General features: G+C 39.0%; 3 protein-coding genes across 7 annotated transcripts; 2 read left to right on the top strand and 1 right to left on the bottom strand.

Moving 5' to 3' along the window:
- Nucleotides 1–134: 134 nt before the first annotated feature.
- On the top strand, nucleotides 135–2,957 carry zgc:110339 (uncharacterized protein LOC550490 homolog). The gene is made up of 6 exons (XM_042111183.1): nucleotides 135–383; nucleotides 489–540; nucleotides 1,191–1,378; nucleotides 1,535–1,690; nucleotides 1,791–1,901; nucleotides 1,995–2,957. Exons 1-6 carry the CDS (start codon nucleotides 237–239, stop codon nucleotides 2,106–2,108), a joined length of 768 nt encoding a protein of 255 aa, XP_041967117.1. The 5' UTR covers nucleotides 135–236; the 3' UTR covers nucleotides 2,109–2,957.
- Nucleotides 2,958–3,247: 290 nt separating this feature from the next.
- Nucleotides 3,248–6,573, bottom strand: gal (galanin/GMAP prepropeptide). 3 transcript variants are annotated; one of them, XM_042109637.1, is made up of 7 exons: nucleotides 6,427–6,573; nucleotides 6,250–6,330; nucleotides 6,048–6,102; nucleotides 5,610–5,681; nucleotides 4,602–4,688; nucleotides 3,670–3,741; nucleotides 3,248–3,506 (listed from the first exon to the last, which is right to left on the bottom strand). In XM_042109637.1, exons 2-7 carry the CDS (start codon nucleotides 6,328–6,330, stop codon nucleotides 3,445–3,447), a joined length of 429 nt encoding a protein of 142 aa, XP_041965571.1. In that variant the 5' UTR covers nucleotides 6,427–6,573; the 3' UTR covers nucleotides 3,248–3,444. The 3 variants fall into 3 exon arrangements, with proteins under 3 accessions (XP_041965571.1, XP_041965572.1, XP_041965573.1); XM_042109638.1 differs by having other exon boundaries at nucleotides 3,670–3,738; XM_042109639.1 differs by lacking the exon at nucleotides 5,610–5,681 and having other exon boundaries at nucleotides 6,427–6,571.
- A 3,991-nt stretch (nucleotides 6,574–10,564) lies between these two features.
- On the top strand, nucleotides 10,565–27,642 carry LOC121723694 (sodium/hydrogen exchanger 10-like). Of its 3 annotated transcripts, none has more exons than XM_042109622.1 (28): nucleotides 10,565–10,681; nucleotides 11,034–11,179; nucleotides 11,429–11,529; nucleotides 11,630–11,758; nucleotides 14,763–14,928; nucleotides 15,020–15,136; nucleotides 15,347–15,508; nucleotides 15,586–15,685; nucleotides 15,842–15,982; nucleotides 16,916–17,087; nucleotides 17,194–17,275; nucleotides 17,419–17,600; nucleotides 17,820–17,960; nucleotides 18,251–18,348; nucleotides 18,931–19,050; nucleotides 19,134–19,272; nucleotides 19,523–19,711; nucleotides 19,918–20,067; nucleotides 20,561–20,612; nucleotides 21,481–21,629; nucleotides 21,776–21,901; nucleotides 22,031–22,129; nucleotides 25,337–25,489; nucleotides 25,645–25,782; nucleotides 26,394–26,582; nucleotides 27,071–27,200; nucleotides 27,342–27,376; nucleotides 27,476–27,642. In XM_042109622.1, exons 2-28 carry the CDS (start codon nucleotides 11,071–11,073, stop codon nucleotides 27,566–27,568), a joined length of 3,462 nt encoding a protein of 1,153 aa, XP_041965556.1. In that variant the 5' UTR covers nucleotides 10,565–10,681; nucleotides 11,034–11,070; the 3' UTR covers nucleotides 27,569–27,642. The 3 variants fall into 3 exon arrangements, with proteins under 3 accessions (XP_041965556.1, XP_041965553.1, XP_041965555.1); XM_042109619.1 differs by having other exon boundaries at nucleotides 19,134–19,323; XM_042109621.1 differs by having other exon boundaries at nucleotides 10,568–10,656; nucleotides 19,134–19,323.
- Nucleotides 27,643–27,765: the final 123 nt, after the last annotated feature.

Raw genomic sequence — 27,765 nt, 5'->3', positions numbered from 1 at the left:
TCACGTTTTATAAAATGTGTCATATTTCCATAGACAGTAGCCTAAAGCATATTTCCCCCTTTTGACATGGTGCCCCCATGCTCTCCCCCCAGTCCATATAAGGGTGGGGGTTATGACATAGAAAGACACGCCTCCATACTCTTTTTAAAGCCAGCATTTCTTTTAGAAGTATTGCTTTTGAGCTGTTCAGAAAGAGGCTGTCAGCGCTGGCTTCACATTGACATTTTTTTGTAAACATGACAGGAAATCTAAGCAGGTGTAACTCCGTCCTCATAACAGGAGCCAGTCGAGGACTAGGTTTGCAAATGGTGAAGGACTTAGTCAAACAAAACGAGAGGCCGAAGAAAATCATAGCAACTGCGAGGAATCCAGCCACAGCTGAGGTAGGCCTAGGCTACCTAGTTTGGAAACATTGATGACCGAGACACTGCATACACTTCTGTAGCGATTTGTATCAGGCAAGTTGATTTCATTTTGTTTTGTTGCAGGAGCTACAAGAAATCACCAGATCATTCACTGGAGTTCATATAATCACCCTGGGTAAATTTAGAAGAATTATGGATCCCTATATTCCATATAGCTTAGCCTACAGAAGCAGGCTTGAAAACTCTCGCATGGGTGACGAAGATACAGTGTTTCTAGTCTGTCATAACACACGAGTTTGTGTAACATGTGACAATGTAGACTATAGCCCACAGTTTACTGAGTGTAAGCAGCAGATGGCGCCCTTGAGCCATAGTTAGTGTGGTCTCAGCAGCTGATGAAGGCAGAGGGGCTCTTAGAAAGTAACAGGCTGAAAGATAAATGTTGCATAGGCCCATTATATTCAATTGTAATAGAAATCTAAGGATACCGCCTTCGGTCGGTGATCAAAGGGAGAGTTGAGCTTAGAAAAAATGAATAGAATATACTTCCTAACTATTGGGATATTGCTCACATGCAGTCACTTAGAACCGTTCATTATGCGTTTAATTTAACTCTCTATAAATGTTTTATTTGCAAATTACAAAGGGCTTGCAAACACAATCACTAATCATTACTAACTATTGTATCAAGGATCACTGATGCCACAGTATGTTCATGTGTGAGTTTGTTGACCTTGGAAGTCAACCCTTAATCCATATTCTCAAAATGATTCTTAAAACCCACAGTTTCTTCTTTAACTGTCTTTGTCTTTTCAACAAAATCAGATGTTGTTAGTGAATCAAGTATACACTCAGCCTCTGAAGAAGTTGCTTCCATTGTGGGAAAGGAGGGATTAAACTGCCTAATAAACAATGCAGCCATCAACATCTCCACTGACCTGAAAACTGTGACCGTGGAAGCAATGATGAAAACCTTCGAGAGCAATGCTGTTGCCCCTCTCATGGTCACCAAGGTCACCAGAACACTTATTCATACTCTAGATTATAGCAATGGAGAATTGTAACTTGGCAGCTAATTTATCATGAAGCTCTTGTCCTTTGGGCAATGGTATGTGAGTCCACTTTCTTTGTAAAGATTATGTTTTATACAAATATTTCTGCTGCTACAGGCCTTTCTACCACATTTACAAGCAGCGGCAGGACAAAACACTGGAATGGGTGTGCACAGGGCAGCCGTCATCAACATTTCCTCCATCTTGGGATCTATTCAGCTGAACTGGGGAGACGGAGCGCAGTTTAAAAGCTATGCCTACAGAACATCCAAGGTACCAGTTAGAGGCCTGTTGAATGCAATAGGTTTTCAGAGTTGTGTGTACATCACATTTCCAGTTATGTTAATGTGAAGTGTGTTGTGGATCTTTGCAGTCAGCGTTAAACATGATCACAAGATGTCTGGCCACAGATCTAGAAGCTGAAGGTATTCTGTGCCTGGCGTTACATCCAGGATGGGTGCGCACAGACATGGGGGGCCCACAGGTGATGTCTAGTTTGCAGCTATTGTCTTTGTTATGTTGTCAGTGATGTGGCTTATGCATAACAAGAGCACTTCCCTCTCTTCAATTTTTTTAGGCACCTCTCACCCCAGAGGAGAGCATATCTTCACTTCTATCAGTTATTTCTTCATTGACTGAAAAAGAACATGGGGGATACATGGACTATTCAGGAAACAAACTGCCATGGTGATTGTCCTACACATGAAACAAGTAAATACATATTTGCTTCCTAAGCATGCCTAGGACAGTTATTTTTGGATGGTTAGTTGTAAGGTGGGCTAGATTGTCATGAAGAGTTTTTCGAGACACTTGATGGAGGACCTGTTTTTCCAGCACAGCTGAAAGGCAAATTTCATCTGAAATTTGAATATCATGAAGAATTTTTTTTTAAGGCTTATGTGTGGAACTACCCTCATTCCTACTTCAGATGATGCTCTACAAGAGCCATGTCACCCAGCATTTGACATATGCTCTATACCTGTACTGTATCAACTAGGTCTTGCTAGTCACATAATGGATATGATTTGGAAAGGTCATTGCCCATGTTTCTCCATATGACAATCTACATTTTAATATCTTCATCAATATTCTAATATGAATATGTAATCCCACTAACCACTAAATTTGTAAAATTGACGTACCATCTATTGATACAGTATTGTTTGTTATTACACTATGTTCTATGCAATACAGTATACAGTGGACTATGCCAAATAAGGTATGTCCAAATCACTTTCAGCCAAACAGTTCACCACACACATTATGATCGCATTATGATCATCATTGTGTGACCCTAAATGGAGCACAAACCTTGGCAAAATCGAAAGGATGAGAGGTTGGCACCCCATATGATGAAAGTATTTGTATCTGTTTTTGCATTGTTTGTGCACATTTGTGTAGGCAAAGTAAAAAATATGCTCTCAAACTGTTTTTAGAAATTAAGCAATTACGTGGTTAGTGACCTGTGGTCACCCAGCACTCCATTAATGCCCAAATAACTTTTTTGTGCAGTCAAAATAAACATGTCTGCATCATTGTGTCTTATGTTTTTAAGCGTTATTTGTTTGAGGTCACTCAGCATCCCATTAACACCCAAATGTCTCCAAAATAGTCGTTTATGCATCGTTTGTGCAGGCAAAATTGTGCTCAAACTGTTTCAGAGAAATATAACATTGTTTCTCCTTAATATCAATTCATAAAGTGAACCTGCATCACCATGCAATACCCTTTATTTTCGTAAACATGTAATGTGTGTGCCTTCATGTCCACCCCTCAAAAAACTCAATATCAAGATCTCTTAGGGTGGTCTGATTCAGAGAGAAGACAGGATGAAAGTCATGAATTTATTTATCTTTTTTACACTTTCTTCAACTCACACGGCCATAAGTTGTAGTGGAGTGAAAAACAATGCCACAGAGTAACAGGAGAAACAGGAATGTTTTGCTTAATTTGTGAAACCCAAACAGAAAAGGGCAAAGCCAAGGTCCTATAGGTGAGTACACAGGAGCGTAGGGACTCATCACAAGCTATGGCTGACCCATCTCTTCTGATGTGAGGGATGATGACAAGCTGTCAAGTGCCCCCATTTCTAAAGAAACAAACAATCTTTCCATTAAAACATGGTATGCTTTGGTTTTGCCAATGATTTTTCAATTAATATCTTAAAGCAAAGAAAACATACAACAGTGTTCAGATAGGCTACTTCATAAAAACTGGCATCAGGAAATACATTTCAAGGGTACGTGTCTTACCTTTCAATTTTTGATAAGAAAGGAAGTCAATTATGGTGTGAATAACATCTTCATCAGATATCCTCAAAGCTGCTGTTAAGGAACAAAATAGAGCATCATCCTGTCTTACTATCACATACCAAATTGTAATGGTTTCATTTCAAGCCACAGACACAATATTTGTAGCAGACATAACATTGACAACGACATGCTTTATAGTGTCATTTAGGACAGCGACATATGGTGGATGGACAAATAAAAGAATCTGAACTATAGTGTCAAAACATTTTCAATATTTCGTATAATGCTGTTAAACACACATACCACATACATATCAAAGTGTACATCAAATGACCTGTTTTTTAGAAGTGTAATTTGAGATAAATGATATGCATTTCATTGGTTCTTTAAAAAACACTACTTGTTTTGAATGAAAACCATACTTTTCTATTCAAATAACTAAAACCCATCAGAAATATAGTGTGTATGATCGCTGTGAATTACTTCATCTACCTGGTTTTGAGAAGAACAGGTGTATAAAGCCCATTTTCTACCACCACTCAATGGCACATTAATAAATCCTAAATTATAATGCTTTTTATTATTTATATATTTTTTCAACTGATTATGGCCTAAACACTGATTAGAGCATGCTTTCTTCAGAAACACAATGCAGTTTATTTCTGAGATGGGCAAATTAAATGAATGGACTATTATCCGCAAGAGGTAAGGAAACAGGTACTGGGTGAAAGATCACTGAAAATAAGTTTTAGTCACACAAATCTAACTTGAGGTGTTGAGGAGCTTGACAACTTTGTGAGGCCCAAAGGAAAAGATTGCAGATGAGTGTGCTTGACACCATTTAAGGAGCAAGAGGAAATGTGATGGTCTGGTGGTGATTATGTGCAACCTACAAATTTGAATCTCATGGCTCAATAAACAAGTGGCTTTACCTGATTTGAAATCATCCTCCAGGGGCATGTCTCTCTTTCCTGCCAGGCCGTGCTTGTCATTCAGTGATCTATGACTGTCAATCGCATCTGAGAAGCAAAGGCAGAAAGAAATACACTAAGCTTAAAACCTGTGCAACCACTGCTAGTTACTAGTTACTTTATCAAACTGTAAGCTCCCACTAACACACTTGCGCACACTCAGCCACTCACATTCATATCGTTGCACTCACTCACTCATACACTGTAGACCTGATTGAGAGTCACTGATTAGTCTCTGCCCAACGGGGAATGGCAATTCATTTCAATGACTTCTTCTGAAAGTGTTCAGAGCAACCTGCAGGCCTTGAGTCATGGAATTGCTTTTCACTCAGTATCACCACTACAATGACTGACAGGATGGACAAAAGCACAGTGATAAAACAAGAGGAACCTCCTTGCAAGACTGAAAAGAAGATTAAAGCCAAGTAAGGTAAATGGATAAAGTAAAAAAAAAAAAGGTATAAAAATATCTCTGTCCATCTCTGAGCATATTTTCTTTTTGTATAGCTGAATATGCCATGGTTTCAATAGAGGTCAGGAGAAACCAATAATTTTATCTACTGGACACTTAATTGTCCTTAAAAATGTGACCTCTCTTTTACTGTCGTGACCTTGATAATTATTTGAAGAGGATTCTAGTTGTCCCCAACCTTTTGAGTGCTATGTCAATATCTTCGCTATTGCAATTATCTAACAACATCTCTTGAACAGATTGCATGACCACATGGCATTATTATTTTCTTGTCCACATCTTTAAAAAAATGCATTTATGAATTCACTTTGAAATAAAATATGATAAATGATGGTAATATGACAATAATATTTATGCTCTGGAGGATGTTTGTTTCAGCAACTAAAAAATACAGTTGTGACAGAAATGATATGACAAATGGCATAAAGGTCCAACACAGAGATGTGCCACAGAGCAATTCCTCCCTTGACTTCAATGACCTGCAGGAGCTATCTTACATTGACCAAGCAGTTCTTCTCTCCCCCTTGCACTAGGAGTATCCTTTATCTGTATTAGGTGATCAATACGACCTGAAACACAGGGATGATGGTATTTTACCCGAGCCACATCCAGTCTGGTCATGGGACAGGATATTAAATAGGCTACAGGTAATACCTTTGACAGCACTCCACAAGACAAACACCATGCACTCAGAAATTGACTATAGGAATTGTTGTGAAGTTCTAGTCCAAATAAACTCTGGCAACCACATAACCAGAATGAAAACAGTTCCTCTGACTTCTGAGTGGGATGATCTTTTAACAGATTATAATGTCAATATCTAAGCCACAGGTTAGGCTGCATCATTGAAACTGACCACACCAAAACGATTAAGGAAATGCACAGAATAGCATCCCATTGAATAATAGAAACAGATGGGAAAGAAAACCACTCACGAGGACCCAAGAGGTATCCTGCACTGTTTAGAGTCCAACCACGCTTCTCTTTAGCCTGTAATTTAAGAGGAAATGCAATCTTAAAGTTGGTTTCATCTCAAATCATCGTTCAGACAGCAAAGATCAAGTGCCATCTGATTTAACTGTTAATTGTTAAGTGTTACATATTCTCTTACACAGTCAAAGAAATAAGGCAACCTACCGCAATTACTAATCCAATTGTCTCCGAGAGGATTGCGCAAAAAATGAGAGATACACAAACGCTGGTAATACTCTTCTGCATCTAAAAATACACAGAGAAATACGTAAGGAAACTTATGTTTAGGATAACAGACTAGTTTTTGTTTAAATTACTTTAGAATTTAGAAAAGCTACTTACCCTGGATACACTTCTTGTGCTAGCCTATATTTGAAACAAATTCCAGCTTCACCTCTCAAAAATAATTGGGAACAGTTTCTGAACCTTAAAAACGATAGACTGTCTCTCTCTGCCTGTCCACACCAAGAGTTCCTTATAATGGTCTGATTGGATGGCCTTTTATGTAATCTCACTCCCCAGTAAACACACGTGCGCGCGCGCAAACAAAAACCTTCCGTCAGAGCAATTGCGCGCATCCACGCAGTGCCATCAGTAGCCTACATCCCAAACATGCTTCACCATAATATGATTGAAAAAGATTAGTCTATGAATAGACCTGCTTTTTGTTGTACTACCAGTCAATAAATTATGTAGCCCTGTCTAGCGAGTTGGCTACCCTAAATAAAACCGAGAATGGGCTATAGGCTATTTAAAAATATAGATAAAATATCCATGGGCCTATTACATTTTTGCAACAAGATCTCCATTCACTCAGTACGCCTAATAGGCCTACAAGCGCAATAACTCATATTATTGTTACTGTAGTTTTACTGACCACCTAGCTTATAATAGGCTGCAGAATATTATAATATTGATATATATTTGTATGTTTGCTTCACTGAAACTTCACAGAAATTACATAACCCTACCTCGCTCAACCCATAAAAGCATTCATTAATGCTAAAGTCCTTACAACAAATACAATGCATCTCACATATCCCCCATCCTGATAGAAATATCAACACTGAAGCACTTGAATTCCAAAGCAGTTTCCTGTAAGCAGCAATAGCCTACATTTTGGCATGAAACCTATAAGCTACCTACTGTACACTAACATCACTAGCCCATCTGTCAAATTTTGGTGATAAAGTTGGCAGTGCTGAACAGCGAAAGCTTTTCTTACATTAGTATGACTTCTTCTGTCCCAGAACACAACTACATATCCTGGATGACTAATGAGAACAAATGACTGTAGGCCTACTTCACATGACCATATAATGATATGCCTTGCTTAAGACTGGATCACCTCTAGACTAAATGTATATACTTTTATTTATAATTCTCTATATATTTTTCTGAAAGCTATCTATCTTATTTTGCATGATATCAACTTGGTTCTGTTATCTTTGCAATTTTACAGCATCTGACCATACCTACCTGACCATAGCCTACAAATTAATTAAACTTCGTGAAAAGTGAGTTTTTCAGTCATCCCACAGTGTTTGTGGAATATCTGCTGAGCAAATTGAAGGATCTTCATCAGACCTGGCACACTTAATCACCACAAAATCCATGTAGACTGATTAGCTTTCAAGGTCATAGGGTCAAGGTCTTCTGAGTCAAGCATAAACTTTTGCTCTAACACACTGATTGATATCTCCCCACCTTGAACATCTTCATCAAATCCATCATGAAATCTGGCTGACACACATTGTTTCCAGTTTTCGGAGCCTGGGCTGCCTACATTGACCGTTTTCTTTTTTTTTTACAGTGTATAGGCCTACTCATGGGTGGGTATCTATAGCGGTCGTCAGGAGATGATTGCTGAATGTGACCAAAAAAATCTGGGCTTGGGATTGTGTAGCCTACAAGACAGATCTGTCGCTATCAGAAGTCCCCCCACCCAAAGTAGTGGATGACCCCTTTTGGTTCATATAGCTTACTAATATAATAATAATAATAATCTTTATTTATAGAGTGCTTTTTCTAAACAAAGTTACAAAGTGCTTTACAGATATAAAGAAATAAACAAAACAAAAATTAAATGTCTAAAAACAATAGGCTACAAACCATGTCATCGTTTATATATATTGGAAAGATATCTTTTGTGTACTGTGTACATTCTGATATGTTTTCCTTTCCTGTCAGATATGTAAGGATAACTGTTAAATGTAGGCTAAGTCAAAGTAAAAGAAAATGTCCTTGCTTTGGCTTCAAATGTCCTTGCTTTGGCTCTCACCATGAAAAAGTGGTGGAGTGGCTGGTAGACCTAGGCCTACTGTCTGAGGTTTGCTGTCCCCTTGCCCAGATTCCTGGCCCGCGCAGCCAAGCGACCCACTAGGCTACTTGCCCTATGACAACTCCTAACCCCCATGGACAATTCACCGATTAGAGGGCTTTCCTTCGTTTACCATCTTAAAAAGACCCGCATGCAAGTCAACACTGCGCTGAAACCTCAAGAATCAGTCAAATCGCGAACAGCCAGCTCCGTTTAATTGTCAGGTGTGATTAAATGCGTTCATATTCCACTTCTTATGTCATAAACGTTGAATGCCTATGGAAAGGTTTTGTGGTAGGATTGTCTAATGGTCAGTGTTGCTTCAATTTGTGTTTTGATTTATGCGACGCACCGATGCTGGGTTCATCAGTTTTGCGCAAGTTCAAAACGTTTAGCCGACTGCCTAATTTGTCATTGTCGTTCTATAAGTTCCATTTTTCATGTCATGAATGTAACATGCCTATGATAAGGCTTTGCAGTTGTATAAGATGGTCAATCTATTGTCTCAATTGTGATTCGTGTGACGCGCACACCGATGCTGGATTCATGCACTTGATCAGCCTAGAACAGGAACATTTTTGAGGGAATGAGAGAATGAACGCAAGCAAGAAACACTTTTTAATTAAACGTAGGCCTATTTGACAAAGACATAGTAAAACACTGAAAGTTAATATTTACACCACGCGTCTCACGTCGCTCTCAAGCTCAGTCGCGTGCTGCCCTATTTTGAGCTTGCGAGAGGCTTGATGCACAATTGCGCAGCCTATAATAAAAAGTAAATAATGTTTAATTAAATAAAGGCATGTGCTCACGCAGCCTATAAGTAAAGAAAAGACCCCTGCCATAATTTGAGGATTTACAGTAGGCCTAGATGAGTAGGCCTAAATAATAGGACTATAGCTATTTTATGACTCAAGCAAATTGTTTTCATAATTGCACAAATTAAGTTCAACGGTTAGATTCATCTGGACTTGTTTTAAGTTGGCTGCAGCCTGTAAATAGGCTAATGATTTTTGAAAACGAACTTCTGTGGTCATATGCATTTTACATAGGCAAGCAAGCAGGACAATTTGGGAGTTTTTGACTGCATGGAAACGATACAATAGTGTCAAGCACAGTTGTGTTTAGCCTAGGCCTACCATTTGCATTTATTTAAGTTATGAACATCAGACGCTTGAGTGAAATCTCGACCTTATTAGTGATTGATAGCCTGTTATGGCTGTGTTTAAGCAGGGTGAACAAAGGTTAACTTAGCCTACAGGTAGCCTAGAAAAAAGAAAAATGGTGATAATATAACGTTGGCTAAGTTAGTTTGCCTGTTAGCTAGCTTATCAGTAGGCTATACAGTCTCTCAATTTATGTGATCTATTTACTAGTGCAATAGCTACTTCTGTCTAAATAATAGGCCTATTAGGCCTACCTCTCCTTATTCGGTGTAAACTTGGAAAAAGATCAATGGGGCCTTTCACACTGTCAGTTCTTGCAGTTTCTTTACCGAGAAAGAAAAAAAAAACAGCTGGTGTAACAGGTGTGATCTTGCGTTGTGTAGTTAAGCACCATACACGAGGATTCCCAGTCAAGTATTTTTATTCTGGTAATAGACAAAATGCAATCATTCAACGGTCTTGAATAATGATTGGCAATGCTGCAGCTAGAAATATAGAAACACTTATGTTAGCATATACAGTACATCTTACATAGTAGTTAGCTAAAGCAGCCTACATGTCATAAAACAAATACAATGAATGTGCAAATCTCTGATCATACAAAAGTCTATCAGTATCCCTAGGTACATATACATTGATATAAGAACATTTTTGAAACCAAGACAACCATTATTATTAAAATAATCTACAGTGTGCATGTACTCATGACCTACCTCTTGCGCAGGCAAGATAAACTGGGAAGAGCAAAAAGCTTGTCATTCCCATTATAAGAACAAGCTTGATCACTTAAAGTGACAGAACACAATTTCCCCATACACATTTCTGGTGCAATGGCAAATGGAAGCATTATTAATCATGTTACACCTGCAACGTTAAAAACAGCTGTTCAGGTGGGCTCATAGAATTGGAACTGTATGAAATTTTGCGCTGAGCTTATTAAAATGGCGCCCTGTCAGGCTCAGAGCGTACTTCATGCCTATGACGTAATTGATCTATCTTGCTCCGCTCTAGAATCTTTGGTAGTTAGCTAGCTAACGTCTGTGAAACTGTTGGTTCACTCCATCTTTGTGGAACCTGAGCCATAATGTGAGTGGACAAAATTATTAATTAAGTAAGTAACGTTAAATTATTGTTACCATAGCTGTTTCGTTGAACAAGTTGTAAGTGTCGGCCATATAGCATTGTTCATTCTAGTTATTTCAGAAATTATGAACGAAAACCACCATCAGTTAGCAATTAACCAAGTTATTTGCTAGCTGCTAACGTCACCTGCAGCTAACTTTAATTTAACGTTAACCTGACTTATCTTTGCCAATATGTTCATCATTATGTTTTTGTTTGTGGTTCTTAGCGGAGCCTTTATGTGTACTAAACCCCAGAGGTTGGTTCCAGAGGCAAAATTATAATCTTGCCATTAATATGCAGTAACGAACTGGACTAAGTTTGGTCTGTTTTTGTTTCAGGATCAGACTGAATCAGTTCAGGTGAAGTATCCTGAAAATGTACTACGTTGCTCAGAACTCCTCTGGAGACACAGGATGGGGAATCCTCTATCAACACAAGCAGCCAGGAATTATACTCACCATCTTTGGAGCATGTCTATTTGGAGGTTAGTTAGGTGTTTGCTTTACTAGAGGACTATATTCATCAAATATAAAGAAGTGTATTTGTAGAACTAATTATTTCAATTTAATTTGTCTTTAAAGCATTGATACATTAAATGATCATATTTAGAAATGTTTAGGCTATTTATACATATTTAGGCTATTCTGGATTAATATAAAGGTTTCAAGAGGATTAGTACATTGGACCAGTAAGCCAATTCGTTTTTTTGTTTTGTTTTTTGTTTATAATACAGCTATTGTCAGGACCCTTCTGAAATCCCTGACGTTGCCATACACAGTTGTAATGGCTGTTTGTGGAATTCTGATGGGATTCTTAAGTTTTCCCTATGAACAGGTATAGAATGTTTCTTTTGAAACTACACTGGATTAAATGCCTTTGGCAAATGCTAAAAATGTATTGTAATACACAGACTAACTTTAACAATGCCCCACAGGTTGATTCCTACACCAATCAAATTGCCAACATCGACCCTGAACTGCTGCTTCACACTTTTATGCCAGTGCTCATTTTCAGTTGTGCATTTGAAATAGAATCTCACAACTTCTGGAAGTCACTTCCTCAGGTAAACATGCCCTTTGCTCTTTGATTTTTGTTTTCATATAATAACAATGATATAATTGTTGTTGTAATACAATACTTTCATGCTGATTTGGGGTATAGTCAGGTAGAACTTGGGCATTTGGGCATAAGTGTGACATAAGGTACTAATGCAATTTTTTTGCATAAATTGATAGGTAAGGGGGTGTCCTTTCAGAATCTGACGGGTGCCGCTGCAGCACCCTTGAGCATTTTCTTTAAAATGGCATCACCTGCCACACCCCTTTTTTGATAATAGAAAATAATCTAAATAGACATTAACATATAAACCCATCATGTATAGTATCAAATTAAAGCTATTTTCATACAGAAATCAGCTTTGACCATAATAAAGCAGAACAAAATAGTTTAGGTCCCTCCAGAGAACAAAATACATTTTGCAAAGTGACCTTTAAGGTCAAATTAGGTTCCTTTTTGCGGCATAATAGCTTATACCTCTAAATCGTGTCATGTTTGGTATTAAATTCAATAAATGATGGAACTGCCATGTAGCTTAATACATACAGGAACACAATCATTCAATAGTTATTCATTGTAATATCAATTATAGCAAGTCTGATGTACCCTAGTTCACAAACTTGTGGGTTAGTTACTGTAGCACGTTAGCTTTAATTTCCCTTGAATCAGTCGCTGAATTTCAGACAGCAATGTTGTGAGGTACTTCCCAGGTAGTTAGCACATTAATCATTAATTATAACTGTCCTTGGATTTCCCCTCAGAATTACAGACAACAATTTTTTTCATCCTAACATTTTTTAATGCTTTAAAAACAGACATCATAGTCCAGAATTGATACAAACTAGTCTGAGTTATGAGGTACTTGCCAGTTAGTCAGCACATTAACTATAATAGTCCTTGAATTTGCCCCCTTAATTACAGAGAAAACTGCAAAGTTGATTACAGGAGGAGAGGACAGAATCAAGAAAATTATTTCTTCCAGTATTGCAAGGAATGACACGTATCATTTGGAATTACAACAACAAATATAACAACAAATGTAAATCAGGTTTATAGCCCAAGTATACTTGCATATACAAGGAATTTGGTCTCTGAATTTATCCGATCCGTGAATTAGTGAACACACAGTGAGATGAAGCACACAACGAGCACACATGAGGTGAAGCACATACTAACCCAGAGCAGTGAGTTGACTTGCTACAGTGGCGCTCGGGGAACAGTGAGGGGTCAGGTGCCTTGCTCAAGGGCACTTCAACCGTGGTTGTGGGCATGGGAGAGCAGTGCTCTTTAACCACTCCCCATCTCCCCCGTCCCAACATTTTCCTACTGGTCGGGAATCGAACCGGCAACCCGAAGCCCTAACCAGTAGGCCACGGCTGCCCAAGTATACTATACCAGTACGGGAGCATGCCTATGTTCCCACAGCCCTATGTCCCCTAACCCTAACCCACAGCTCAGGCTTAATCCTAACCCTAGAAATGTGGGAACATGGGGCTGACCCCACTGATATAAGGATTTTGTGCTCTGCATTTTACCCATTCGGGGGTAGTGTACAACACACCCACACAAACAGTGTACACCCATTCAAACACACACACACACCCTAGAGCAGTGAGCACACTAGGAGTATACATACACACCCTTGGATATGGATGTGGGAGAGCGCTGTTAAGTCACTCCCCCCACCCACATTTTTCCTACCAGTCAGGGATCGAACTGGCCACCCTTCAGTCACAAGTCCGATTCCCTAACCAGTAGGCCATGGATGCCCAAAGTAATTGACATTAATGCTATGGCTGCAAAATTACGAGACAAATGTTATGATTTGTTGGCTGTTCATGCATTGTTTGGTTGTGACAGTGTGTCATATCCATATGGCAAAGGGAAAGATTTGAAGGATTGTACATATGTAATGTAGAAGCTGATGAGCATGAAGGCAGGAATGGATTTCCTTTCTTGCCTCTACTATGGAAAGACTGTTGAAAGCCTCAGTAACTTGAGATACATGCTATTCACCATGAAAAGAGACCCTCCTAGAATAAAGAGTCTTCCTCCAACAAGATAATATGCAGCGGAACACATCAAGTGTGCACGGCTGCAAGTCCTTCTGTGGAGAGCTGCTGACAAAAAAACACCTCCAGTGTGTACTGATGATGTATCCTTGTTTGGTTGGAAAATAGAGGATGGAATTCCTGTGCCTGTTCATGGCAACACTGACATTGTACCCAAAACAGGTCTACAGCTTGTTTCTTGTGGATGCAAGGCAGTGCCAGCATGCTCCAGGGCCTCTTGCAGCTGTCATTCAGATGGACTACCATGCACCACCTACTGCCATTGCAAAGGTGTGCAAATAAAAATTTGAAGATGGCTACACTTTCAGGGGAGGATACTGATGACAGCGAGGGAGAAATGTCTGATTGAATGAATGTTTTTTGGAGGAGACATTTGATGTTTGTATGTGTACAAGGCCAGCCTGGCAACATGTTCTGTATATAGTTGCTTTCAGAATCTGTGAGAAAGTTCTACTTTGTTTCTTATAACTTTGTCTATTTGATTAATTGTTGAGGGTTGATACAATTTGTTGCTCAGCCTACCATTTCAGCGGTGTGACCTTACTGGACTTTACAGTTATTAAGTTCTCTGGAGGGATCATTTTTAGCATTTTTATTGACAACATTGATTTCTGTTTGAGAAGAGCTTGCATTTGATACCATACATGATGGGTTAAAACAGTAATGTTCATCTAGTTATTTTTTTATGGTCAAAAAAGGGGGCGTGGCAAATTACGTCATTAAAAAAAAATGCTCAAGGGTGCCCGGAGCAGCACCCGTCAGATTCTGAGTCTACACCCCCTAAACTATCAATTTATGCAAAAAAATTGCATTAGTACCTTATGTCACACCTATCCTGGGGTTCTACCTGACTAGTAGGTTTGACATTACAAATATTGACATTATCCCATCAAAAAACATGAGCATGAAATGTCATTTTGTTCTTGTTTTTTTTTACAGGTTCTACTGCTAGCCATACCAGGATTTCTCATAAGTACATCAATGATAGCACTGTTGGTTGTCAAAGTCTTTGCTTACAAATGGAACTGGTATGTTGGTATGATGTTTGGAGCAATTGTCAGTACAACTGATCCTTTCTTGTCATCAACTTTGTTGAGAACCCTGGGTAAATACTAAAAGTCCTTTGAACACCATTTTACACCATTTTTATAAAATGAGATTAATGAATAAAGTTCACTCTTGCTTTGTCTCCACAGGAACTGCGAAAGCTTTACCTCTTCTAATAGAGGGAGAGTCACTGTTCAGCGATGGTGCCTCTTACATTATATTTGGCGTATTTAAAGATTTTGCCACAGATTTGGTGCCCTTTGAAGGTATGGGTCACTTTTGCCATATTGACTTTGTGGTAACTGAGAGTATGTTATACAGTATGTACACTGCAATGTGCCAATGTCATGTGATTTTTGAATCAATACATTTTAAATAATTAAATACTATAAAGTTCCCATTAACAGTTCCAAGTACATGTGCAACAATTTGTTATTCAACTCAATTGAATTTCCTTTCACATTTTTATCCATCAGCATCACAGTTTTGTGTAAAGATGATACTGCAGCTTGTGGGAAGTCCTCTTTTAGGCTTCATCATGGCTAAGTTTATAATGTTCTGGCTGTCATATATCTTCAATGATGGGCTAATAGAAATCACCATTAGCTTGGCAACGGCATATATCACCTTCTATGTTGGTAAGAAGCACACATGTTTGATGGATTGATGGTGAAGTTTGCTGTTCAGGTTCTGAGTGTCTTGTGATTTTAATTAGCTCAATGGCTGGGAATGTCAGGAGTCATTACAGTACTCATGGTTGGACTTCTTCTGGACATTGTCAACTTTAGTCCTGAGGTTGAAGTATTTCTCATAAGGTGGGTTCAACCTTATGTATTTTAATGGTATATTCTCACAGAGATACAAAACGGATTTTCTCTTGACTAAAACCTTTACTTTTTATACATGTAGGTGATGGAGTTGTTATTGTGTACATATAGGTGATTGGAGTTATTTTGTGTTTGCTTTATCAGATTTTGGGAAATGTTGACATACCTGGCCAACACACTTATTTTCTTCATCGTTGGGATTGTCATTTCCAGAGCATTTCAGCATTTGACACTAAATGATTTCTTCAACATCATTGTGCTTTACTTTGCAGTGTACATCATAAGGTAAATCAGAAATGATCCTGTTGTTTTGTTATCAGGTGTTACGAAGAAGTAAAAATAGTCAATAGTGAACCAAGAAAGCTAGTAAATATGCAGTGGTCAGTGAACGCTGCATTTAAAAGATGTCTACCTGCAGCTGTAGATTATATACTGCTGGGGTGCATATCACAGAGCCTTCTTAATGCTTTTTAATTCACAAGCTATATCTTAAGCAAAACCTTTAACGTTTTCAAGTGTTTTCCTAAGGTATACCTTCTCTAGGAGATACTTTTATAAGATTAGTCTGGACCACTCTTAGCTACACCTTGACACAGCTCTTAGATGAAACAAATGTTTCAGAGCCAAAAGAAATGGGAGTGTCTGGACGTATGTAGGTGTTGTATGCCTGTTGTGTAAGACCATTTGATATGTGTTGCATTACATTTTGTGCCTGCTTTTTAATGGTTTACATGTACAAATCTATTAGTAACATCTAACCAATCATTTTATTCTGACTTGCATAGTTTGTCTTGTTGATGCTGTTTTTAAAAATGATCATCTGCACTCCAGTCTGAGTTATGCTCCTCATACTGGTTACTGACTTCACTCTCTCATTTGACTGAAAAGCTGATTAAGAACTGAAGTAGAAAAAGGAGTGAATGTCTTTATTGCACATGTGCACAAGCCACTCAACTCCTTGTGCAGGTACTGGCCTTTTCTTGCCTTGGTCTCTGTGGCATGTCTGCTTTCCTTTCATCCAAGGAGGGCGAATCACTCCACTTGTGGATGGAGGGTTCATTACTCTCCACTTGGCTTGGAATCACTGGAAAAGTTCTGTTTCAGACAAAAGCTCTTGTTTTGCCTGTTGATATGAATATCATCTAATATCATGTTGAGAACAATAATATCCATCATACGTGTTGTTGTTCATCCTTTCTATCATTTATGCCCCACTAGGTCAATCACCATTGTTGTACTCTCACCTGTGTTGGTCCGCATTGGCTATGGCTTCAGATGGCAGTGGGCATCAGTGTGTGTTTGGGGGGGCACTAAAGGAGCATTCTGCTTGAGTCTCACTCTCATGGCTTTCCATGAACAAGGACTGGACGAACATCTAGTGCGAGAAAAGGTGCTGAACAGTCAAAAATGTAATTTCTCTGTGTCCATCTGCTTCTGTGTATGTGTATGTGTATGTAGTAAAGCTGATAAATAATACATTTATTGTACTAATTTAGGTGTTGCTTCTTGCTTCTGGTGTGGTGGTACTCTCCCTTTTGATCAATGCAACAACTCTGACAAAGTTTTTAAAACTGCTAGGTAATGTCCACAAATGATTATTTAATAAAAACAACAAATGGATATCTGTTGGATTCTACATGTCTGAATCTGTATACTAGTCTAAATTGCAAGGTGAGTGTAAAGGTATTGTTTGAGTAACCTTGGGAAGTTTGCCTCCTCAGGCCTGTGTGATGTGTCTGTGGTCAAGCGCATGGCTATGTACAGCGCAGTGCAGCGTGTGACGGAGAGCTCCCAGAACACTCTGAGCATGCTCAAAATTGACAGGTTCCTGGCAGATGCTAACTGGGAAACAGCTGAACAGAGAGTGCATGTCGAGGACCCCTACAAAACATCCACTGAAGAGGTCAGTGCCATATGGCCTGGTAGCTGCAACTGAAATGAAAATCATACATTGATTACTAAGCATTATTCATGAATTGAAGCACTGTTATTAGCATTAATGAATAAAGATGGTATGTGGGCATATATAATGTCTGAGTTCATGTCATTATGACATTGTGTACTACTAAACAGTATGGAAAATGCTGTTGCGACTGCATTGCTGATTTTCCTCACTTACCAGGTTAGCATTGAGGACTTTTGCCCAACGGCTCGTGTGACTAAGTGCCCAGATTGTGAGAACAACATCCCCTATGTTCCCTCTCAACGGGAGCGGGAAGACATGATGGAGGAAGCACGCATGCGAGTCTTGAAGGCTCAAAAGGTCACAGCCCTCTATTTCACTTAAGGAAATGACCTCCTACTTACACATACAGTCACTAGACCTACCCAGATTGAGGGGTAGCCCATCTGGTTTAGTTGTTATGGAAACAGAAAGAAAACAAAATCATAACCAAATTGTATGACCCTATCAGGATAGACAAACACAAATCTATTATAATAACTAGGTTATGATCGACTGGCAAAATGTTACAAAGAAGAGAATACTGTATATATTTGTCTTATGTGGTTAATACTGTATTTGTCTTATATGGTTCTTGCTGCGTCTTTCAGACCAGTTATTGGAAGCAGTACAGCTCTGGAATGCTTAATCGGCAGGCTGCACGCACATTGATCAACACGGCAGACAACATGTCTGATCTAAAAGGAAAGTCAGTATTTTACATGCATTTTTCATGGAGTAAATGGATAAATAAATAACATTTATTTATGAATGTTAAACCTGTATTGAGATGATTGTGTGTTAAAATGACAAGATATTTTCATCATGTTGATAAGCATTTTGGTACAACTTTTATTAGTAATTATTGCAGGCCAATGGTTTGCCATTCATGCCCACTGTGCTAGTGTGGAGAACTCTTAAACACTAACCTCAGTAATCACTTCTAATCGGCCATTCAAGTGTGTTGTTTCAAGTGCCCTTCTCCTCATGACTCACTTCCACAAGCCTGTGAGTGATTGAAAGCATAGAATCCAGAATTATGTCTTATTTACGTATTTAGTATTTCAGGTCATATGAAACTTGCAAACAGTTTTTTTTAAGATGATGTAGGCTTATACTCTATAAGTATAGGCATATCATATACCGGTACATCAACATTTAACGGTTAATATTGAAACTGAATATTTAAATAGAAAATGTCTGGCATGGTGGCAAACAAACAACACTTTGTATGAAGGCAACTATTTTGAGTGTATGTATTTACTAAGCCTAAAGAATCTGATTTTTTTAGGTTCATTACTGTCCAGGATGTTAAGAAGTATTGGGAAATGAAAGGTTTCTTTGTAATTCTCCTGAGAAAATTGGAAGACTGGCTGTACAATGTCAAAGCTGAAAAACTGAAGCCGTCAAGGTGAAAATTTGCAGGTTATCGTAACCAAGAGCAGTTGTATATCACATGCACTTGACTTCAATAACCCATGGTCTCTTTTGCAGGCATCCATGGCTGAAATTGTGTTACCAGGTGGTGTTCAGTGTGTCTTTCGAGTATGTCATGTATGTGTTAATTCTACTCAACATATTTCCCATCGCTCTTGGGTTCACCGATATAACACACTACGAGCTGGAGCTACAGGTCCTCAACTACATTTTCTGTGCTCTGTATGTTCTTGAAGCCATTTTTAAAGTAAGAGATCAATAATAACATGGTAGCATGAACAAAATCAGATTATGATGAATGAGTTATGATTTCAGTGGATCTATTGTGTCATAGTTGTAGATCAAGATCAGTATCGCTGTATATGCACTAGTGTGAGTGTGATGAGAACAGATCTAGTAACTGATTCCAACTGGCCATCACAGAGGTATTTCATCATGTCCCACAGGCCCTGGCCATGAGAAGAGCATATATTTTCAATCACTGGAACCAGTTTGATATCTTCATTCTTTTGGTGTCTGGTGTCGATATCTACATTGAAACCAAGTTTGGCCTGTCCGAAATCAACTTTCATATGATTAACATTGTACGTGTGTTTAAAATGTTTCGACTGACCAGGGCATTGCGACTGGTGAAGGTATGTCATTTCCTATTGTAAAATCATGCTGGACACTCTCCTGACACTCTTATTTTTATTTTATCCATTGAATTGCATGTAATGAATAAGTATCACAGTTCTGACAGGTTAAGCAGCTGCATGTGGGGCTTTAGCTCAATATATTAGTGTTTTTCTGTCTCTCTGCACACTGTCTGCATTGTCACCTATTATTTTTAAATTGCCAGATAGTGATACCCAAGTTAATAAAGGTAACCAATCGTCAAATAAGTAAACAACTCAGCTTTGGATACGACATTGGAAAAGGTTACGTTATTGGTGAGGAGGACATTAGTAAAATCATTGACCACATCTCTGATGACAAGAGCATCTCCACGGTAGGTAGAAAATCAGACATAAAGCCATACTATGTGATTATCTTGATTACTGCGCCATACTTGATGTCAAATTTAGGGCTTGTCCACTTATTGTTTTTATTCGCAGCTAAATGGAGATTGGAGAATTAAAAATGGAGATTATGTGTCATACCTATTTGACCATTGATAATCATTGTGTTTTTCGGACAAATCTAAATGATTTTATAGGTATTTTAAAGGAACTGATTTATATGTGGACTGAGTTGATAATACAGATGTAGAAGTAAGGTCTAATAAAATGGCAAAAAATGGCATAGTGTTGATAGGCTAAAAGGTAAATCAAATCAGGTCATGACAGCATAGTAACCTGTATGAGCTGTGATCCTCAATATTAATCGTCTGTTCAAGCTAACAATACTTTTTGGTAATAATGGAAGGTAGTAATACTTGTAAATGACCCTGTTGAAAGAGTAGGACAGGAATGGTCAGATGTAACTAACTCTGTGTTTATTAGGAACTGAAATCCATTTTGGAGAAGAACAGACTGGAAGGAGTGAGAGAGCTTGGTAAGACAACTAAATAAAAATACGCAAGGCCCTCTTTATTGCAGCTAGTGAACATAAATAATTATCCTCAGTGGTCTTCAGTTCTGCCTTTGGTTAGTCAGTAGAAAACCTTTGGTCCAGCTATGTTCACGTTCAAGGGGAACAATGTCATAATTTCATACATGGGACCATATTTGTGTTGGATATCCGGTGTACCCAGTTACCTGATTTGACGGGAAAGTAAGATAATGGCTCTAATCTTCTCCCAGTGTCAGGTCATACTAGTCTTCTGGTTTACACAGCCTGATGTCTCTTTTAGACCCGGTCCTCCACCTGGAAGAGGGAAACCTGCCTTTGGTGTGCTTTTAGACCAATATCCTCAGCTACGGCCATCAAAGGAAATGGGACAGATTACAAAACACAGAAGATGATGTCTGTTACAGGGGGCTATAAGGGCTTAAGAGAAGGGGAAGAAGGGATTGATGGATGCACTGATCCATTGTCCAAAAAAAAAAGAATCAAAGATAAAAGAACAGTCTTTCGGGGGGAAAAGATCTAATAATCTCTGTTCAAAACAACATACAACACTGGCCCATACCACACAGAGCTTCAATTCCAAGTGAAGTCAGCATCCTCCTGACTGCATAATACACCTGATTAGCATTTAAATCACAGACATCGACCATGCATTATGAAGGACCTGAGAAAAACTAGATGGAGTGGGATTAAAGTAAGTTGAGTTGATTCTCTCAGCTTTGGGGGAAATTATGTACAGTTACAAAGTCATGACATCAGAGCAGATTTTGGTGTGTGTGTGTGTGTGGGGGGGGGGTGTCTGTAATCCTGTGAGGAAGGATGATATCCTTAGTTTGGCTTGTCTCTTTTCTAGGCTTCCTACAGAGAGACCATCCAGAGATTGCTATCTCAGTCAAAACCCGGCAGGCCATCCGGGCTGTTCTGAACAGTGAGAGGGACACCATTCATTCCCTCATGTCAGGGGGCCTCCTGGATGACATAGAAGCTGCAAAGCTACAGAAGGTAGGCTTCAGGACAAGATGCTTGGACATGTTTCTCAGAGAAATGGAATGCTAGACTCATTTATGGAAGCTCTGCCCTTAGTGATAAATAGCTCTATTGGGTGATTTAGACATGGAAGTCACACAATACTTTATGTATCTCTGCAGATGATTGAGATTAAGATGAAGAAACTCACCAAATTTCCACCGACCATATCAGCGCCCACAGCTGAGGAGCTCCTGAAGAGTCTGCCATGGCTCTCCAAAGACACTTCGCAGATCAATTTCTTCAAGGTAGAATTGACAAATTGAATGACATTTGGGCTCATTTACTCGGCACAAACAATCCAACTGTGTTGTAGTTCAAAATCATTTCAGACATGTTTGAGGCCATTCACTTATTCGTTCATTCATACTTTTCAGAGAGTGGCACAGCTTCTGTTCTTTGACTTTGGAGATACAATAATACAACAGAATGATGCTCCTCGTGGAATACATTTAATTGTTTCAGGCATGGTCAAGGTATGTGGGTTGAAGGGCTTTAGTAATTAATTATATCCCTAACTTGCAAAGATAAAGTTTGCTCCTTGTACTAGCAATGCAATGTTGAGTCAAGACTCATGCTAATTCAATGTAGTTAGACAGATATCGTAATTCAGACCTAATGCCACGAGCCTGGTCTCTGCTTTCTGTCTCTCTAATGGCATAATCATTTGCTATGCTGTTGTGAGAGCCTCAGCACCTCATTGCCCCTCATGAAATTAAATTTTACAAACGTGTTTAAAACAGATCCGGTGTTGGAACACAACCCATATGGGCGATGACTAACAGAGTCAGTCACCTGAGCACCCACAAAGCACTCCATCACCTCAATGCATTTATTCTTTTGGACAAGAGTAAAACCAAGTGACAAACAGGAAAGGAACATTGCATATCTAATAGTACATAGCATCATGACGACGAGCAGCGTGACACAAAGGAGATGATATATGTCTGAGACTCAGATATTAGTGTCTTGATTTATACACTGTAATTTATATTATCTTAGTGCTCATCTCATAAATGCTCAGTGTCTGGGCTTGTATTATGTGTGATATGCATATGTTTATATTAGACTTTTTCTCAAACTCCACATAATATAGAATCTGCCCTTTGGATGCTTTTGAAACAGCCTGTGTGATTAATATAATGTGAAATCCACACATCATTTTTTACTTCTTGATCTTGATATAGATCAGCCCTCTAACATACACTGTAGATTGCACAGAGAAAGAACAACACAAAGTATACAGCCAAGTCATTAATATGTGCAAATTACACTTGATTTGTCATTTATGACCACCTTATAATGGTGCTTCAACATTACCAATTTGAACACATTACAGCGTGACAGTGCAATTATGTGTTATTTGGACAGCTAGGGGATAATAGTCCCCTTACACTCATGGTCTCATACATCTACCTCCCATGTGATCTGGTTATTAAATATCAGCTCCTCACATGGGCAAGAATGGGGACTTGCAATGAAAAATGCAAGTCCTTGTTATTTTTTAAGACCTCTTCAGGTAAACACATTTCCTAGTCTAAAAAATGACCATGGAATCCAGAGAAACTGTTGGGCAGTTTTGAATATTAATCTCATTCGGTCCAGAGAGGATGACTAGACTGTCTGTGTAGCAGAAGGGGATGTGTTATTATTAAGAATGTGAAGGGGTGATGTAGAAGCATTAGCAGACAATTGTAACAATATCTGACAAACATAGTTTGACAGAAAAACAATAATAGAATGCAACTGTGTTTTTCAGATATGGGAACATATTTTTCTCCTCTTAAAATGTGTTCTCAAATAGGCCATTACATTATTTAAAATGGGATGACAACATAACGTAAGGTAACATAACAAAGAGGGATGACTGAAGAACTTGTTGCTTTTAGTTAGTATCTATTGGTGCCAGCATCAGGGGCTTGCGGTTTGTCTAGTTATCAGTGATCAGATCATAAACGGCCACAGCAACCAAGAGGAATGATTGAAGAATTTGCTGGTACTTCGGTTGTTGATAGGCCGCTGTGCAAAATTCAGTACTTATAGCAAGTGAAATGACCAGACGTTAACTGTCAAAATACAGTAGGTTTCCTAAATTGTCTCAGGCACATTAGGTCTGTCTGTGAATAGTTTTATTTTGATATAGCTTAAAAAGTACTTAATGATCTCTTTAATGATATACTTTAGGTATGGGTCAGGCTTATTACTAAGACGACTGAGAATAACCCAGGACTGCTCAACAGACTGACCAGAACAGTTATCTGACCAGTAGACTATAGACAAATGTGAGCCTAAAAAGGAGATCTTTCACAATAGCTGAAGGTTCTCTTTTGTCCTTTCATTCAGCTCATGACCATGGTACAGTCTGTTGTGTAGAAAGGCAACCCTCCCATCACTCTATTACCCATCAAAGGCTGCAGATCATTTGCTGCTGCCAGCACCTGTCTGCATCAGCGTAATGACTAAATGACATAGAATCTGGGGACTCAAAGTTTTAGGGTAACACTTTATTTTAATGTGTCGCTGTTACAGTGTACCTACCTAATTAGGTACAGTGGTACAACCTGTGTAACAACATGTACTATCAGGTACTATCATTGTACTTGCATTATGTATTTGTGGGTACCTACATATAGTTGTTACATTGTAATACTGAGTGCTTTTACAAAGCTTTGCCAATTTGCCTAAATTTTCATCAGAGGCAAAGAGCTGACCTGAGACCTGCTGGATGGGGTAAATCTGGTCATGATAGATTTGATATACAAAGCATGCTTAGCTCCAGTCAAGGCCTCATTGTCTTCAGTGTACATGTAACAGCTGTGCTGCTACTACAACCTTGTTACTCTTTGATACAGTGGAATAAACCTATTAAGTGTACCAGTTAATTACTTACATGTACATATGACATGTATGTTATGTCTTCGATGTCTTGGAACAGGTCTACTAATTCACTACATAGTACATATATCAACTGTGTTGGTACACACTTATTGCTCTTTGATACAGTGGCATAAACCCATTAAAATGAAGTGTACCAGTTAAGTACTTACATCTACATATATACATCCTGTCAATGATGTTATGCATCCTGTAATTGATGTGTTGAAATGCCACACAGTACATGTGAATTAGTAGACCTGTTCCAAGACAAGACCTGTTCCAGTTTATTCCACTGTATCAAAGAGTAACAAGGTTGTAGCAGCACAGGTGTTACATGTACACTGAAGACAATGAGGCCTTGACTGGAGCTAAGCCTGCTTTGTATATCAAATCTATCATGACTAGATTTACCCCATCCAGCAGGTCTCAGGTCAGCTCTTTGCCTCTGATGAAAATTTAGGCAAATTGGCAAAGTTTTGTAAAAGCACTCAGTATTACAATGTAACAACTATATGTAGGTACCCACAAATACATTATGCAAGTACAATGATAGTACCTGATAGTACATGTTGTTACACAGGTTGTACCACTGTACCTAATTAGGTAAGTACACTGTAACAGCGACACATTAAAATAAAGTGTTACCAATGTTATGTGAAGATGCTCCAAAGTGTCATGTCTGTTGCCTTCTTTGGGATGACAGCGTTCTCATTACGTCTACTCTAGTAGATCCTCACACATCTTATGTACATTATTGTACAGGTAAGTCTCCAGTGTTTTGTCAGTGCAGTGTTTTGTTTTGACAGATCACAGGGTACAGCCCAGACCTTGGAGGCAAGAAGCTAAAGGACCGGAATCAGCAGACGGACTACAGGAGCTGTGGCACCATCCTGGGGGAGCTCAACTGCCTCACGCAGCAACCCATGGAGGTTACCGTCACCAGTGAGACCGCCACTCAGGTACACCGCTCTCTGCGCAACGGTCACCTCCTACGGTTTGTATGTGATCACAAAGCTTTTGAAATTTGCTTTCTGGAAAACTAGAATGAGTGATGTAGCCAATTGCGAGCAGTCTGTGTTAGAATGTGGGTGCGTCTGATTGTCTCTCCTACCAGACCTGCTTAATTCCCATCGACTCCCTGCTTGAGGCCTTTGATGTCTTCCCTGAATTCCCCTCTCTGGAGTACAAGATTTGGCACTCACTAGCTGTTAAGATCAGCACGACTGCCATTATGGAGCACATCGTCTACCAGGTCAGAAAAACTTTCAGCAGTCAGAAACTCAGTGACCTGTAAAGCACAGACAGGGTCTATATTTGTGTTAGTCATTTACTTCAGTGTGTCTTTGAGTAGAAACAAACAAAAAGTAAAAAACAAACAAAAAAAAGTGTAAAATAAATAGAGAAAGGGTTCCGGTTTTCCTGTGTTGGTATAATGGTATGTTAATGTTGTTTGGATCACCTATTTTTGTTCATTTACAAAGTTTTTTTCATCTTTAAGATAAGCAAAATGTTTACAGGACCACATCAAGCTGTATTAGCATTTTCTGATGTTCAGAAACTCAGTGAATTGTGGAGCACTGACAGGGTCTATATTTGTGTTAGTCATTTACTTCAGTGTGTAGCTAGAAAGAAAAATGATTTTCTGATGTTCCTTTCTGATTTCCCATTCATTCTGTCCTTCATATGGCATAGCCTGAACTCTCCTGCTTAGCTGAAGCTATGATGTTGGCCGGGAACGTATTAATATATAAAATGTGGGAAATCATAGCCGTTGGGCTGTATGTCAACTGAATCAATATGTTGATGTAGACATTGTGTGTTGCTGTAGACATTCTGTGATGTATCGCCACTGCTTGTGTACAGGGCTGGACGTACAGGCAGATCTGTAATCACCTGGCCAAGGCCTACGTGGTGGACCTGGAGGTGAACCGCAAGCTCAACATCTATGACGGCACCATGGAGGACGTAGTCGTGGTGTTTGGCAGATGTGACGACCTACAGTCCCTCAGCTCCTACTTGGCACCAGTACTCATTAGTCGGACCACTCACCAGGTCAGTGCATCCGCTAGCTGATAACTGATTAAGTTATTTAATATATCCCCTTCGGTGGCCAATTGGTTGTTTTCCCTGTCAACTCAGAATTAACATTGTGAAATGTAAGACAAACAGGGGTAGTGATTACTAGTGTATTGCTGAGTACTTTGAAGCTTGTAATTTTCATGTTAATAATTGATTTGTTAAGTGTAATTGCAGATATGATATCAGATTATATTATTAGTGATAGGCTCTAAAGTGTGAAACATTTAAGTAATTTCCATGTGGTGCTCATATTATCACCACTGAACTATAACGGCATGTGTCTTCTCAAGAGTGCCACCTACTGGTTTAAAAATGCATAACATATCTATCTTACACTTCATGTTTTATGCAGAAACCACAAATTTCCTCTGCTTTGTATTACTCAGCTGTATCAGTTTGACACTTACAATGCCTTAATTTATCAATGTCCATTTTCCCTGTCATTTTGGTTGGGGTTTCAGATTGTGGGCACAGCCAACACAACCAAGCTACTGATTGTGCCCACTGCCCACTTGGAGACGAAGGAGAGCTGTCCTGAGCTTCAGAAGCTCAACAGTGTTCCTTGCCTAAGACACGCAGCCCAGAGAAGAAGTAATGCATCACACCCTCATCTGTGAACACGCAATTGAACACTGATTGTATTAAGCACAAGGAATGTGTCATATTTCCCTGGTATGCAGTAAATTGGTATGTCTCAAGTTAATACCCCTTTGTTTTACCTCTACTTAACAGGTTCCAAGCACACAGGGTCTGGACTGCTGAAGACTGTAAGTGAGATGATTCGTAACATTCTGGAATGACTGTGTTCCATGTTGGAGCCAACTTGATTCTCGGCTTGAGATGATCAAATGTGTACTGGTTTGCAGGTGGTGTCTGGCGAGTCTTTGGTGGGGAGCAGCAAAGAAAGTCTGAAGGTGGTGGAGCAGAAAGTGCCTAGTACTGTGAGGTTGGAATTTTGAATGCCTCTTGCTCACTGATAGATTTCGAGTCATGTAATCCAGTTAAATGTTCAGACATTAAAATGTGTATCTTACCTTCCAGTTATCTGGTGTCTAGATATGACAAGATTGCCTGAGATTCTACACAAGTGAATTAGTGTTGATTGGATATAATACAAAACTTACCAGTTTTAGGAAACTTGAAAGTTACTGAAAAA

This window comes from Alosa sapidissima, chromosome 11 (assembly GCF_018492685.1).
Source record: "Alosa sapidissima isolate fAloSap1 chromosome 11, fAloSap1.pri, whole genome shotgun sequence".
Lineage (NCBI taxonomy): Eukaryota > Metazoa > Chordata > Actinopteri > Clupeiformes > Clupeidae > Alosa > Alosa sapidissima.
The sequence above is the reverse complement of the archived record's forward strand: the minus strand, read 5'-3'. Positions and strand labels throughout refer to the sequence as shown.